The following is a 14,902-nucleotide window of genomic DNA, read 5'->3' on the forward strand; positions in this document are numbered from 1 at the left end:
TACTTTTAGCCGACCAACATGCATGCATGTTGCTTTTTACATCCAAATATAAAAGGAGATAGTGACTTACATATCCTTCTCCTATTGGCTCAAAAATCAACTGCATCCCAAAAGGAAAAAAAAGCTGAATATTAGGTAGCCAGTCCCTAAAAATAATTAGGTAAGTGTTATTTAGAAAAAGAAAGGTCCCGAATAAAGCGTGACCTGTCGCGCTATGGGCCAGGACGTGACGGACAGTGCTAATTTACGTGCGCCCGCGAAGAAGCCCGCTCCCGCCACTTTCCGATAGGAAAACGACAAGGCCGACGCGATTCACGCGTCAGCGCGGCTGCGGGAGTTGCGAGCGAGCACTCGAGCCAGTGAAGCAACAGTTACGAGGGTGCGTGTGCGTGTCAGACTCCGACGCCGGGTTGCCACATCGAAGCAACAGCGAAGCAAAAGTTTGGTTCAAAAGTTTTGAGAAAAAAGTTTGACTCAAAAGTTTTGAGAAAAAAGTTCAGTTTAAAAAATTTTAGCTTAAAAGTTCTGAGAAAAAGAATTAGTTTAAAAGTTCGGTGAAAAAGTTTTTTAAAAAAGTTTAGCTTTTAAAACAAAATTACCGAGAAAAAATTTGAAGAAAAAGTTATCAAGAAAAAGTTACCGGACCACCTCCCCGCACTCTATTGGGCCACACCACACATCGCATACCAGGCCGGCGTTGCTCGTGCTGCTGGGCTGCCATCCCTTGCACGCTGGGCCGAGCCCCCTTCCAAGTCGAGGCTGCGCGCCCCAGTCAGCCGAGCCGCAGACCAGCCCAAAGTCGTAGCCAAAAAAAAGGAGAAATACGCGCGCAGACTTGGCTGATCAGCCGGAGGCCGACCAAGGCGTGAGGCAGACCGCTCGGACAGCGTCGTCCGTGACTTGGCCGCTAGCGGGCGCGCTCCGAAAAGTTTTTTGGGAGCGTGACCCCTCCGCCTTTCCTTCCTGATAGTGGATCACCCTTGTGAGCCCTCAGCTACATGCACATGAAAAATGCCAGCCGTTTGATTTTCATCTAACGAACAAAAATCAATATGAGCTAAACATGTCGCTTTCGTGATGATGCAGTAACTTTGTAACAACTTATGTAGTGACTTTGTAAAAACTTATGTACTAATTTTAAATTTCAACTTATGGTTGCATCTTATGTTGATAGTGTAGCAACTTCGGCTAGTGTTTGATAGCAGCTTCAATGAATTTTTTGAGACTTCAATGATATATCCTGTTACAATTTATGTGGGATAATTCATGAGCAAGTTTACACATAATTTGCAAGCACCATTACACGTAAGTTGTTAGTACACGTAAACGTCTCCGAAATATTATGGATCTCGTATTATTATGCTTGCTGGGGTCATCGCACATGCACGTTTGGGCCTAAAACTACCCCACGCGTGCTTCATGGGCTCCGCCCACAAGTTTTATTTCCCCCCGACGGATATCCCTTCTGGCAGCCCATAATCGCATCCGGTCCCTAGCCCAACCAACACTTGTTCCAGGCCGGATCTGGCTCGGTTCCCCCAAACAGGCAGGCCCAGTGCTCGCCGCCGTGCCCTCTCCGCCGCACCGCTCGCCTCCGCGCCGATTCGAGGAAGAAGGACTAAAACGCAAAACCTTCTTAAGCCCTACCAACCCACAAGACCTCGCCGGACGCCGCCGCCATGCCTCCCAAGGGCGGCAAGAAGAAGCAGCAGCCGGCGGCGTCCCCACGCACGCCTCCCACCTGTGACTCCGGCGGCGGCCTCGACCTCCCATCCACCGCTGCTGCCGCCGCAGCTCGGTACCCGGCCCTTGTGCCCCGAGGCGGCGCCGACTGCTTCGCCGGCACGGTCGCCGATGTGGCGCCCAGGGGCGGGAGCCGCGGCGGCGGCGAGGGGAGGCTCTGGCTCTCCGAGTCCGCCATGGTCGCCGCCGGGCTGCGGCCTGGGTGCCTCGTCTCCGTAAGCTCATGCTTCTCTTCTGCGTGCCAGCCGTGTTCTTTAATTTTGGACTACTTATTTCAGTAGATTTGGAGCCTCCATGACTGCAATTAGCATCGAATCAGGTTGTTGTAGCTGGCGAGCTTACCTTTGACTGTGCACATCTATGCACCACGATGTCTCATTGGTGTTCTGTTTGTCTTGATGCTGTAAAGTCTTGTTGATAGAACATGATGATTCATGTGCAATATCCACAAAGAATTGCAGCTTGCTGCTGAAATTTGGATGTATGTTGTAGCTATGAAGGCACTGAAGATCATTCAGGTCTTATGAGTTATGAGCTTCAGTTTGGCTTCTATGTAGAATTTGTGTAGCAGGGGGAAACTTAGGGTTTGTGGTATCCTGATTGTAAAACTGATCTTAATGGTTCCCATGAGTTCCATTGAGGCACAAACTTACTAGTTTACTTGTGTATATGTCTTTGTTTAGGATAACTAAGCTGAGGCATGGTTCCTTTTTTGTAGGTATCACTAATGTCATCAAGTAGTGACCAACTACATGGATTCCCCCTAGATAATTTATTTGAGTGCAATAGATTCTTTGATCTTGATGTGGACAATGATCTCATGTATGGTGAAGCTGGGAGAAACTTTGTGATCGCCACAGTTTTCCCCTCATGTGAGGTATTTCTTTTCTATTTTTCTTCTCTTGATGTCGAAGTGTTGAGTGGAAGTTTTGATTGGATTCTCTTACTAGGTTCAAAAGAATGGCATCAAGCTCTCTTGGGATCTTTCTTGTATCCTGGGATACCCTTCAGTAGGTCGATCTTTGTTTATTAGCCCGCTATGTACACCTCAGTACGAAACACAAACTGTTAATGTCGAGATTTTACGGGTAAGAAAATGTAAGAATCTTTACCTTAGTCTAGTTCCACATAAGGTTGGATCTTCCAGTGGTATTGAATCAGAGTCTGATTGCCATTCTAGAAGAAATGGAATGGTGATGGAGTCACCTATGAAGATTCCATCATCTCCACTGCTCAGGAATAAGTCCCATGATTTTGCATCCAATAGTGTCTCTTCCTTGTGGTTGGATCCAACCACTGCTAGAGCAGCATTAGCAGATGAGAAAGTTAACGAGTTGCTGCAGACTTCTGCAACGCGGTGGCTCAGTGGTAGGCACTTGTTGAAAGGAAACTGCGTTCCGCTGTCATTGTGTGGAAAATTGTCTTTGTTTGTGGTCATGGGGGCAGAATTAGATAGTTCTGCTCTGGATGGTTTGTATGAGAAAGGCAATTCACTGTTGACTGCAGAGGTTTCTGCTAAGTTAGGGGAAGCCCCAATTTTATTCTTTGTTGACAAAACCACAAAAGTGCATCTATCTGATTCAGTGTACTCAGAGAAGCTTGGCTCGGATAAGCCAGGTTTGCCATTCGAATTTCCTGTATCTGCTGATACAAGAATTGAAGATTCCAATCGTGCTCCAAGGCTTGGTGGATTATCTAAAGAGTTAGAAACTATAAAAGGAATCATTTTATTTTCACTGGCTGATCAAATTGGTTTGCCAAGGTACAGTTTGAAGATACACACTTCCCCCTAGATCCAGCTAAAAAATTGATTCTTTCAATTATATAGTTAATATGTTGATTGTTTTCAGGTACAAAGGCATTCTTCTTTATGGTCCACCTGGAACAGGGAAAACCTCTCTTGCTTCTTCCTGTGCCTATGATGCAGGAGTAAACCTTTTTACAATCAATGGACCAGAGATCATCAGTCAGTATTTCGGGGAAAGTGAGCAAACATTGTATGATGTTTTCACTTCAGCTAAGCAAGCTGCCCCTTCTGTGGTTAGATTTTCTTTTAATGCTCAGCTGCATCTTTTTTACTGTCATGCCAACTGTACATAGAAACCTACTAGAGTTACCTCTTTAAGAAAAATCTCCTCCCCCTTGTATTACATGGGATGAAAAAAGAGCAATCTTCTGTTGATGACTTTTGGAACTTGTCTCTTAAACGATACCTATCCTGGCTTTCAACATGGAAGGGTATTTACTAGTAATGGAGATTTTTTATGAGTAACATTGTATTGCTGAGCCCAAGCAGCCCGAATATCTTGATATCCTCTGCTACTCTAAACTCTTAAAATTAAATCTTTTATTTAAATTTATGAAACTGAACTCGTTACACTTTTTGCTATTTCTTGAGATCTAAAGGGGGAAATCACTTGACTTGACTTGACTCTATGTCATCATTTTCTCCATCTTAATTCTTAAAGCAAAATTCTCCTATGGTCTACGAATTATGAAAGCTTCATTTTCTTTTGGTGATGCTTACAAGGAGCTAATTCCAGTTGGAAGTATATTTTTAGTTGTATGCCCCTAAGCATCGATAGAAGTGTCTTACCAAAGCTGTTAACTTGCCTATTTTACTATTCCATTGCTCATATTTAGAAGCATATCCTCCTTTTTTTTATATTCGCTTCATTGTTTTCTTGCGAAATTGGAAAATTGCCATATCTAAACTGATATTGATATATTTGAAACAATTTGAAAAAAAAAGGCAGAATCCTTTTTGCGAATAATCGAGATATTTCGTTTATCCTCTCTGAAACATTGCATATAAGTCAGGACATATATCAAATTGTTTATTTCACTGATTATCTAAGGTTATGGTTCAAGTATTTAGTTAGCAACGATTGCACTACTATGGTTCAAATATTTCACTGATGTGTGAATTAGAATTCTTAGCCCATTTTCTTACCATTGTAACTTATCATGTATTCATCTCATGTATCTTCATTTTTTTAGATATTTATTGATGAATTGGATGCAATTGCTCCAGCAAGAAAGGATGGGGGTGAGGAGTTATCTGTTAGAATGGTAGCCACTCTGTTACAAATGATGGATGAGATAGGCCCTAGCGATCGTGTTATATTGATAGCTGCTACAAATCGTCCTGATAGTATTGATCCTGCGTTGCGACGCCCTGGAAGATTGGATAAAGAAATTGAAATAGGTAGAACACTATGATTTTATCCATGTATTTTCGAAAAGAAAAAAAACAGCTGTTGATTTAGTCACATGTCACATAATGCTTTTTAAGTAATGTGCCTGCAACTAAAACCAATTGCTTATGAATGTGCAGAATACATTAAGGACCATTTCCTTTCTTCTTTTGTGGTAACATCATGCTTTTAGGGTTGGCCAATATTTATAAGTTTATTGTAAGTTCTATCGTTCCCAGTAGGGTTAATTTGTATGTTGTTAGTAGCTATTTGCTGTAACTTTTGCTAAACTAAGGTTGTCCATGCACTTATAGATGGTATGAAATTTAAAAGATGTTTGATGCTTCTAATGTTGCATAAACATGGTTGTCCAGTTGATAAATTGTTGAGTCTAAAACCAAGTTGATCACGATTTGTTGTCTTGAAACTGGTTTGCAGGAGTACCATCTCCGGTACAGAGGCTGGACATACTTCACCATCTTCTAATTGGAGTTCACCACTCTCTTACTAGTGAGGACCTCGAGTCCCTTGCTCTGGCCACCCATGGATTTGTGGGTGCTGATCTGGCCGCACTATGCAATGAGGCTGCATTGAGTGCTCTTCGCCGTTACATCAGCCTAAAAGAAAATTTAACTCAACAATTTGGTCATCCTGACACTATTGTAGATAAGTGTAATAATCAAGAGACTGATGGTCCTTTCGGCTATCAAATAAGGTCATTATCATCATCTCTCTCAAAGTTGACCATGTCAGCAGAGGATGTTCCTTGCACCAAGGGTAATAACACTAAAAGTAGTGAATCTGATGATGAGAAAGATGAAAAGCTATTGTTAGTGACCACTGAAGACTTTGAGAAGGCTAAAATGAAAGTTAGACCAAGTGCAATGCGTGAGGTATCACTTCTATCCACCGTCAAGACTGTAACTGTTGCCTTCTTGTATGAATATATACATATATATATATATATATATATATATATATATATATACATGTGCTCTGTAGAAAAATGATTTTAATGACTCAATCATCTTCTATACAGGTAATGCTTGAGCTTCCCAAGGTACAATGGGAAGATGTTGGTGGTCAATCCAGTGTCAAGAAGCAGTTAATTGAAGCCATCCAATGGCCACAGAAATGTCCAGAAGCATTTGAACGTATAGGGATCCGACCCCCCAGAGGATTGCTAATGATAGGACCACCAGGTTGCAGCAAGACATTGATGGCTCGTGCTGTAGCTTCTGAAGCAAAATTGAACTTCCTTGCAGTTAAGGGTCCTGAACTTTTCAGCAAATGGGTTGGCGACTCTGAGAAGGCAGTGAGATCGCTATTTGCGAAGGCGAGAGCTAATGCACCGGCAATATTATTTTTTGATGAAATAGATGGGCTTGCAGTAACTCGTGGGCATGAAAATGATGGCACATCTGTTGCTGATAGGGTACTCAGTCAGTTGCTTGTGGAAATGGATGGTGAGTTTCAGTACTTCATTAGTAAACTCCTCTTTTGATCCTTCATGTTTGTCCAGCAACTCGCCAATAATTACCTAAGGCTATATTCTAATCGCCTTATTTCTCCATTAACACAAGAAGACACCTAAGTGTGTTAAACTTGTGATTAGAGGTTGCCAAATAACTATAATGTATTTTGTTGACTGTATACAAACCAAGCATCAAATCTGATTTTGATGTTTCTAGTCAATGGTTAATCAATCGTTAGCTGCATTATAATCTTTTTTGTTAGGAATAGCAACTTGTATTCCCTGAAAGTCCTATGCTAGTATATATACACGTGTATAGGTGACAATATGCAAGAAATCCTTTATAGTCTGGGGATATTACACAGAGCAACATATGTACCTAACATCCCTCTCAAACTCATGGAGGATCAACCACACTGAGTTTGGTGAGATAGAACTTGTGCTGAGCTGTATTTTGTGCCTTTGTGAAGAAATCAAGCAACTAAAGCTCGAAAGGAACATACTGAAGAGCAATCACCTCATCCTGTACATGTGTCCGTGTAAGAAGCATCAACACCAATATACTTGGTGAGCTCATACTTCACCAGATCCCGACCAATACTGATAGCACCTGCACTGTCTGAGTAAAGAGTAGGTGCAGGAGAAGAACACCAAAATCCTCAATTAATCACCGTAACCAACTGAGCTCCGCTGTCAACAATACCATGGCTCGTAGCCCAGCCTCTGCACTAGAACAAGAAATTGCGGTTTGCTTTTTAGTCTTCCAAGCAATGAGAGAACCACTAAGGAAAACACAGTAGGCAGAAATAAACCGGCGATCAGAAGGATCACTAGCCCAAATAGCATTAGAATAAGCACGAAGCTGTAAAGAGCTGGAGCGTGGAAAGAAGAGACGGGAGATAGTCCCACGAAGATAGCGCAACACATGCAGGAGATGACTAGTGGAGTTGAGTGGGAGCAAAACAAACTGATTAAGGATGTGTAGTGCATGAGAAGTATAAGACAAGTGACACCAAGATAAACAAGACTCCTAACTAGATGACGATAGCATGTGAGATCAGCAAGAAGTTCACCATCAGTGGACCGAAGCTGAAGATTAAGCTTCATGTGAGTCTTAATAGTGCGCTCATCAGTGAGAGAAGCACGATGAAGAAGATTCCGAATATACTTCTCTTGGGACAGAAAGAAACCCTTAGTAGTAGAAGAAATCTCAATCCTAAGAAAGTAGTGAAGAGGATCAAGATTGGATATAAGAAACTGCTCATTAAGATGAGTCTTCACAAAGGCAATATACTTAGAATCATCTCCTGTAATGATCATGTCACCAACATACAAGAGAACAAGAGTTTGATCATGAAAGAAAGTGTGAACAAAGAGCGCAGGATCATGAGCACTAGCAGAAAAACTAACAACAATGATCACAGAAGAAAATCGCTCAAATCAAACTCAAGGGGCTTACTTAAGGTCATAGAGAGAGCGATGATACGAAAACCATGGCCTTAGTAACATAATACCATGGCGGTGGGTGCATGCAGACCTACTCACGTAACTCACCATTAAGAAATGCATTCTTGACATTAAGTTGGGAGATAGACCACTGGCGCACATAAGCAACGACAAGAAGAGTGTGCATTGTGGTCATGTGGGCTACTGAAGCAAAAGTCTCATCATAGTCGCGACCATGCTCCTGCTAGAAACCACGAGCGACAAGACGAGCCTTATAGCGCTCAAAGAGAACCATCAGAGCGGGTTTTAACCTTATAGATCCACTTGCACGTGATAGGACGAACATGTGGTGGAAGCGAAATAAGATCCCATGTGCCAGTGTGCTCGAGAGCAGCAAGCTCTTCAGCCATCGCATGCACTATTCCTGATGAACAACATCATCACGGTAAGAAGACGCGTATGAATAGCACCAACAAAGCCAAAGTGACCAGGAGGTCGAATCGAATGGCGATCATGAAGAGAATAGCGAGAAGATAGAGGAACTGAATCACTAGAAGTAGATGGTTTATCAGAAGGTGACATAGCAGGATAGGAGACAGCACGATAATGTAGTGGAAAGTAAAATGCTCAACAAGACCAGAAGGAGGATCATGTGACATGGAGGCTAAAGGTGTGGAGGGCATCAAAGAAGGCAAAGCAGGAGAAGGTGCCAACGGTGCCCAGGGAAGAGAAGAAGAAACAAGAACAGGTGTGGCAGGAAAAGTGAGAAAAGACAGTGGCTCGACCAAGAATGCTGAAGAAGTGGAAGGAGAGGTACGAGGATAGAAGGGGCGAGACTAATCAGAAGCAACATCCTAAGAAATATGCATTCGGCGAGTAACAAGGAAGACACTCAACAGATTAAGTGGTCAGTTTGGTACGTTCATAGGGAACGAGAACGTAACGAATACAACCAAAAAGACGAAGAGAGTAGTCAGGAAGGTGTCCACATAGACGCTCAAAAGAAATCCTACTCTTGAGAGTAAATGAGGGTTAGATATTGACCAAGTATGTGACAATGGAGACCGCTTGAGCCAAAAAATGAGGTGGAACAAAAGATGTCAGCATAAGTGCACGAGCAGTCTTGAATAGATGACGATGCTTGCGCTCAACAACATTATTTTGAGCATAGCTCCAGAGCAGGAGAGCGGTCAGTTTGGTACGTTCATAGGGAACGAGAACGTAACAAATACAACCAAAAAGACGAAGAGAGTAGTCAGGATGGTGTCCACATAGACGCTCAAAAGAAATCCTACTCTCGAGAGTAAATGAGGGTTAGATATTGACCAAGTATGTGATAATGGGGACCGCTTGAGCTAAAAAATGAGGTGGAACAAAAGATGTCAGCATAAGTGCACGAGCAGTCTCGAATAGATGACGATGCTTGCGCTCAACAACATTATTTTGAGCATAGCTCCAGAGCAGGAGAACTGAGACAACGTACCTTGTTTAGCAAGAAAGGAGGGAAGATGCCCAGAATGAAATTCACCAGCAGAGTTAGCACGGAAAACATGAATAGGAGTGTTAAATTGAGTGCAAATCATAGTGGAGAAACACTTATATCTAGATAACACCTCACTACAAGAATTCATGAAATAAATTCAAGTGTGGCGAGAGAAATCATCTATAAAGATAATATAGTAGATATGATCCTCTTTCGAAATGAAGGGAGACGGATCCCATACATCTGAGTGAACAATATCAAAAGGACGGCGAGACTGACTCACTATGAGGATAAGCTGAATCTATTTACCAAGTTTTCAACCGTAACAATCTAAGGACGCATCTCATGAGGTATATTCTAAAAGGCCACGATGAACTAAAGAAGACAGATGTGGCCAACAAAGATGACCAAGACGATGGCGTCACTGTCGGAAGGAGCTACTAGTCGAGGAGCAGAGAGACCGATGGCGACAGCGGAAGGAAGACAAAGCCAATCAAGTTTCTATAGACGCTGAGAATCATGATGCCAGATCCAGTACCAACCGGAGCACCCATGCGACAATCCTAAACACAACAAGAGTTGAATCAAGGATAACATGACAACCTTGGTCACTGAGCTGACCAGCTAACATAGGCTGCATGGTGAGTTGGGGAACACGAGCAACATAAGCAACGCTAAAAGAAGAGCTAAGGGTGTCTCAACTAATAACTGAAAGAGAAGTACCATCAACGGTAACGACATAAATATAAGAATCAAGAGGAAGAAGCGAAGACAGACTAGAAGATTTAGAGGTCATGAAAAGATGCTCCTAAGTCAAGAATCCAAGGTAAAGTACCTGACTGCATAGAAGGTGGTCTGTCAGTGACAGAAGAGAGAGTAGCAGAACCAGCAGAGACGATAGACGTTCGGATTGAGCTGGGCAACCGGCCAGGAGGCAGATCTGTGCGAGAGGAGGTCGGATTGGACCGCGACACACCGAGGTAGGAGGTAGCGCACGGCACGGGCCGGCAGCGTGGTGGGTAGAAGGCAACATGGGGCGAGGCCGACTCTTCCTGTGGTAGATCCACCTGAGGGACAACCAATTTGGCAGATGAAGGAGCAGGACGGGCAAGATGTCTAGGTCGCTAGCGGATCGAGCAAGCAGTCAGAACCACGATGGGGAGGTGGGAGTCACGACGGTGAGGAAGCCGCGACGGGGAGATGTGGACTAGATCTAGATGGATGAGTTGTTGCGTACAAAAAGAAACCCTAGCTCTAATACTATGTTAGGAATAGCCACTTGTATTTCCTGAAGGCCGCGAGACAGTATATATATACATGTACATATGATAATATGCAAGAAACCCCATATAGTCTAGGGATATTACAACTGTACATATTTTTCAGAAAGGGTTCTAACATTCTTCAGGTTCTACTGTTTGCTTCTCATTGTTGATTCAACTATACATATGTTTCAGAAAGGGTCTTCTCACCCTTGCCCATGCCTGGGATAGAACCTAGGTCATGGGTGGCGCACTCCCATGCGTTAAAATGAGTAGGTAAACAGTAGTAATACTAGCTTGTGATTTCAAGTTTTTTTTTCTTCATAAAATGAATGTCATGACTAAGGTGTGGGTAATGAAAACGTGGTGTCTAACAATAATTGTTTCCTGAGATGAGGTGGGGTCCTCTTATCATTGGAGTCTTAGCCATTTACCTGTGCTTATGCACAGTTGAAATCTGATGATGACCTGCTATTCAACTTATTATGTTATTTACAAACTCCTATTGGTCTCATAAATTTTGACTATGCATAATTTCTGTTGAGGCAACAGGTTTGGACCAAAGAATTGGTGTTACTGTTATTGCAGCTACAAATCGTCCTGACAAAATTGATCATGCACTTCTGAGGCCAGGTTATTTATCCAATTATTCTGTCTATTTACTTATATTACTGCTTAAATGCACTGCTTGGGTTACACATACAATGTTTCCCACAATCCTTTGGTCTGACCTTGTGAACGATGTATGCCCTAGGTCGTTTCGATAGGCTGCTTGATGTGCAACCACCAAATGAAGCTGATCGTAAAGATATTTTCCGGATTCATACGCGCAGAATGCCATGCAGTCCTGACGTGAATCTAAATGAACTTGCTAGACTTACAGAAGGCTACACAGGTGCGGACATAAAGCTTGTCTGCAGGGAAGCTGCTGTTGCTGCGCTTGATGTAAGCTACTCCTTCACCATTCTGGTAACATGATTATCTTCATTTTCACTGGTGGTGGCAGAAGTTCACTGATGAACTACTCTATTTTCAACAGGAGAACTTTGACATTCCAGAAGTAGCAATCAGACATTTCAAGCATGCAATCAACAGAATAAAGCCATTAGATGTTAAGTTTTACCAAGAACTTGCAGAGCGGTTCCGAAGATTTGTGGATGATGTGCCACAGAGAAAGTAATAATGCTGGGGGACTTCTGCCATTTTGTAGCTTGAAGATTCTTGAGTGTTAAATGTAAATACAGATTTTGTTGTAACTTGTAAGTGATACCTAATCTCGTTTCCATCGCCTTTTGGCGTCACTGACATGGGTTCTTTACTTTTATTAGGTACCACTATACCCAGATAGAATCAGTTCATGACTTAATTCGTTGGTGTCTTACTGCTTCATTTGCGCTCTTCGTCTGGTCGATGTATCTGATTGCTATTCGTTATGGTTTTCATTTATTCGCTTTTTCCACCTTGAGAAACTTTGGGCCATGTTAGTAACAGTTGCGATGTGATCTTGTCCAGCATGTTCAGCGTCTGGGGGAATTCTGTCGTCAAGAAAAACACCCTCCTCCATGAACGCCTATTTCCATCGGCGATGGCCCTGTGCTATGTGTGGAGCCTGAACACGTTGTGATAGGAAATGATCCTAGATTTTGTTGTTGTTTTCCTTCTCGGAAAAAAGATGCAATACCAAAATTTTCACAAGAATATCGTATCTTCAGAAAATTTGAATACATGTTTTTATTTCTTTCAAATTTTTACGCTGAGGAAACAAAAGCCCACGAGTTTCTTTCGTTTATTTTTCTTTTTTTCTTTGCAATGAAGCCCGCAAAATTTAAACGCGGAGAGTTGGGAGCCTCAATTCGCAAACTTGCGAAAAGGAAAACCGCACTTGTTTTATTATTGCTCGACCCATTCTGGTGCGAACCGGCAAAATAGGAAGGGGATCCTTCGACTTGAAATCGCTGTGGACAGGGACTTTATACTACACTGTAGCATAAACAGTAAGACAAACACAGTGAATCAACAGAATTACTAAAGTGTTTACGGTCACAGTTTTGTTCCCTTTCTCACATTTTACTGTTTCTCCCTACCTTAACCGTGCTTAAGTCAGAGAAAATCGATGAAACAACACCACTCCGCTATGAGTGCAGCAAGCAGCGGCTGCGCCGTCTCCCGCAAGCACCCCCTCAGTGTCGGCCCGGCCTCGTTGGCGGCGGCCTCCTGCAGCAGCGGGGGCGACGAGGCAGCCGCTGAAGGCGGAGGGTTCGGTAGCCCCAAGGCGAAGCGGCGCCTCTTTGCGGATGGTTGCGCCGTCCTCCCGGTGCAGCCCGACCACCACGCTACCGAGGTGCGTTTCCCGCTCGAATGAACCATCTTTAACCTGAAGGATAAAGATGCTTGTGCGCGATAGGAGCTCAAACCCTAGACGATTGGTGAGGCGATCCGTGGTATGGATATTACCAGGGCCCCGAAGCGGCTCATCTCTTGGTGCCAAGCTTCTGAATTCTAACCCGTATAGTCCATATGCCACAGCACTGCTGACGCACAGGGCTATTGTGCATCGCATAATTGAATTATCTCATAGTTTCAGCTGGAATTTCGGGGTGCTCTATGGATTTGGGGTAACATAATGCAGATCCAGTGGTGTGTGGAACTAAGATGTTTTATCGAATCGAATTGACAGGTTATGGACAGGCGCTGTTAGAATATGTGTCAAATAGGCGTATATAGTCGGTTATAGATAGATTTGAGTTTGTAATAAAGTGGGACTACGAATAAATTTGTAGTCGTATTTATATTTTTGAGCCTATAAATATTGGACACTATCGTTGTAACCGTAGATCAACAAAAACAAAATATGGGACGGAGCATCCATAGTCATACTCCGAGGATATAGATAAGATGGTCAAACTTTATAAAAAATATCGTGTCTTTGTACATTGATTTTGTGCTTAGCTTGTTGATCATAGTAATATTTTCGCTAAAACCCTAACGCGGACCGTTGGTTCTTCACTTGCTCCTGTATTTCCGTTGCGGATTATCATTTTTGTCGCTGCACTGCAGTGTTCACAATTTTAGATGTGTGTATACCATCACGACATGTTTAGATTGAGCTCGCTGGCGATGGGCGGGGTCGAGCTTGCCAGCGACGGGTCATGTTACTCGCAGTCACGAAGCAGCGATCTCTCTTTTTTAGGACGACGAGCAACAGTTTCAGATGAATTCAGAGGCTTGGCCTCGGTATTGAGTGGCTGCCAGTTTAGTTGGTCTCAAATCCATGAAGAATTGGGCTCTAATTCCGATTTTGATTCTAAGTGCAACCAAACACTGGTATTCACTTCGGCACATTTCCAATTTAGCGATTCTAGGCCCAATTCAAGAAACAAAACAGGCCCTGAAAGAATTTTTATGCACGGAATCGGTGTAGAAATTATTTCTTTTCTACGAATTGATCGAACTATTTTGCGTAGTTTCGGGGTCCTCCCTTCGCAGATGGACCAGATCAAGCTTCATCTGATCGTTCATGCTGCAGTAGCTGTGCTCGATGCCTTCTGGTGATGAGGGGGGAGGAAGTACAATGCCCAACAGCTTGCTCCCCTCTGGAAGGCCCTTGGAAGGATTGCATCCGCCATACGCACCATTGCTCTGGTCGAACCGCACCCCGATCTGTACCACACCGTGATGGGTGTCCCGGGCTTCATCGAGGAGCAGCTCTCCCTCTCCTTCCTTGCCGTGTGGCTGCATTCCTGGCGATGCGTGAATCGCATCGCGCTGTGGATCGAGCGGATTCTGGCAATCAGTAAACTGAAGCGGGTTGGTTTAGCTGGTTAGTAAATAACAGGTGACAATTGCAACTAGTACCCCGGTTTGGTGATGTAGTTAAGATTGGTCGTAACAGCAGTGATGCACTGGCACAGGGTGAAATGACCATGATGCCACTTCACTATACATCTGATAACATACACAAATTTATATGGTCGATATAAGCAAATTCCTAATAATTTTTTTCACCCTGTGCCAGTGCACCACCCATGTTACTTGTAGCTTCGTCCTGATGGTAACGTGACAATATTGGCTGTGACTGTAGCAGCGACATTTTGTGAAGCTAGCTGCTGTGTTAGCATGTATGCAAGGATAGAAAATAGAATATGGCTATATGAGTACTGCTGGTTCTGTGTTTTTTTTTTTTTGACTGGAACAGAGAATTCCATTCAAACTGTGCCGCTAAATCGTGGCCACTAAGTCATGAATTCCATTCGAACTGTGCCGCTACGCTAAATCGATGGCCACCAAGGCAACTGAT

General features: G+C 43.3%; 1 protein-coding gene across 2 annotated transcripts; it reads left to right on the forward strand.

The window, feature by feature from the left end:
- Positions 1-1,599: 1,599 nt before the first annotated feature.
- On the forward strand, positions 1,600-11,971 carry LOC133900384 (calmodulin-interacting protein 111). 2 transcript variants are annotated; one of them, XR_009906530.1, is made up of 11 exons: positions 1,600-1,958; positions 2,462-2,620; positions 2,694-3,505; positions 3,594-3,783; positions 4,744-4,951; positions 5,379-5,833; positions 5,980-6,406; positions 11,158-11,238; positions 11,360-11,550; positions 11,645-11,839; positions 11,934-11,971. XR_009906530.1 is itself a non-coding variant. In XM_062341501.1 (10 exons), exons 1-10 carry the CDS (start codon positions 1,680-1,682, stop codon positions 11,783-11,785), a joined length of 2,943 nt encoding a protein of 980 aa, XP_062197485.1. In that variant the 5' UTR covers positions 1,600-1,679; the 3' UTR covers positions 11,786-11,971. The 2 variants fall into 2 exon arrangements, 1 of the variants encoding a protein (XP_062197485.1); XM_062341501.1 differs by having other exon boundaries at positions 11,645-11,971.
- The last annotated feature ends 2,931 nt before the right edge of the window (positions 11,972-14,902 follow it).

The sequence above is a fragment of the Phragmites australis genome, chromosome 19 (genome assembly GCF_958298935.1).
Source record: "Phragmites australis chromosome 19, lpPhrAust1.1, whole genome shotgun sequence".
In the NCBI taxonomy this organism is placed as follows: domain Eukaryota; kingdom Viridiplantae; phylum Streptophyta; class Magnoliopsida; order Poales; family Poaceae; genus Phragmites; species Phragmites australis.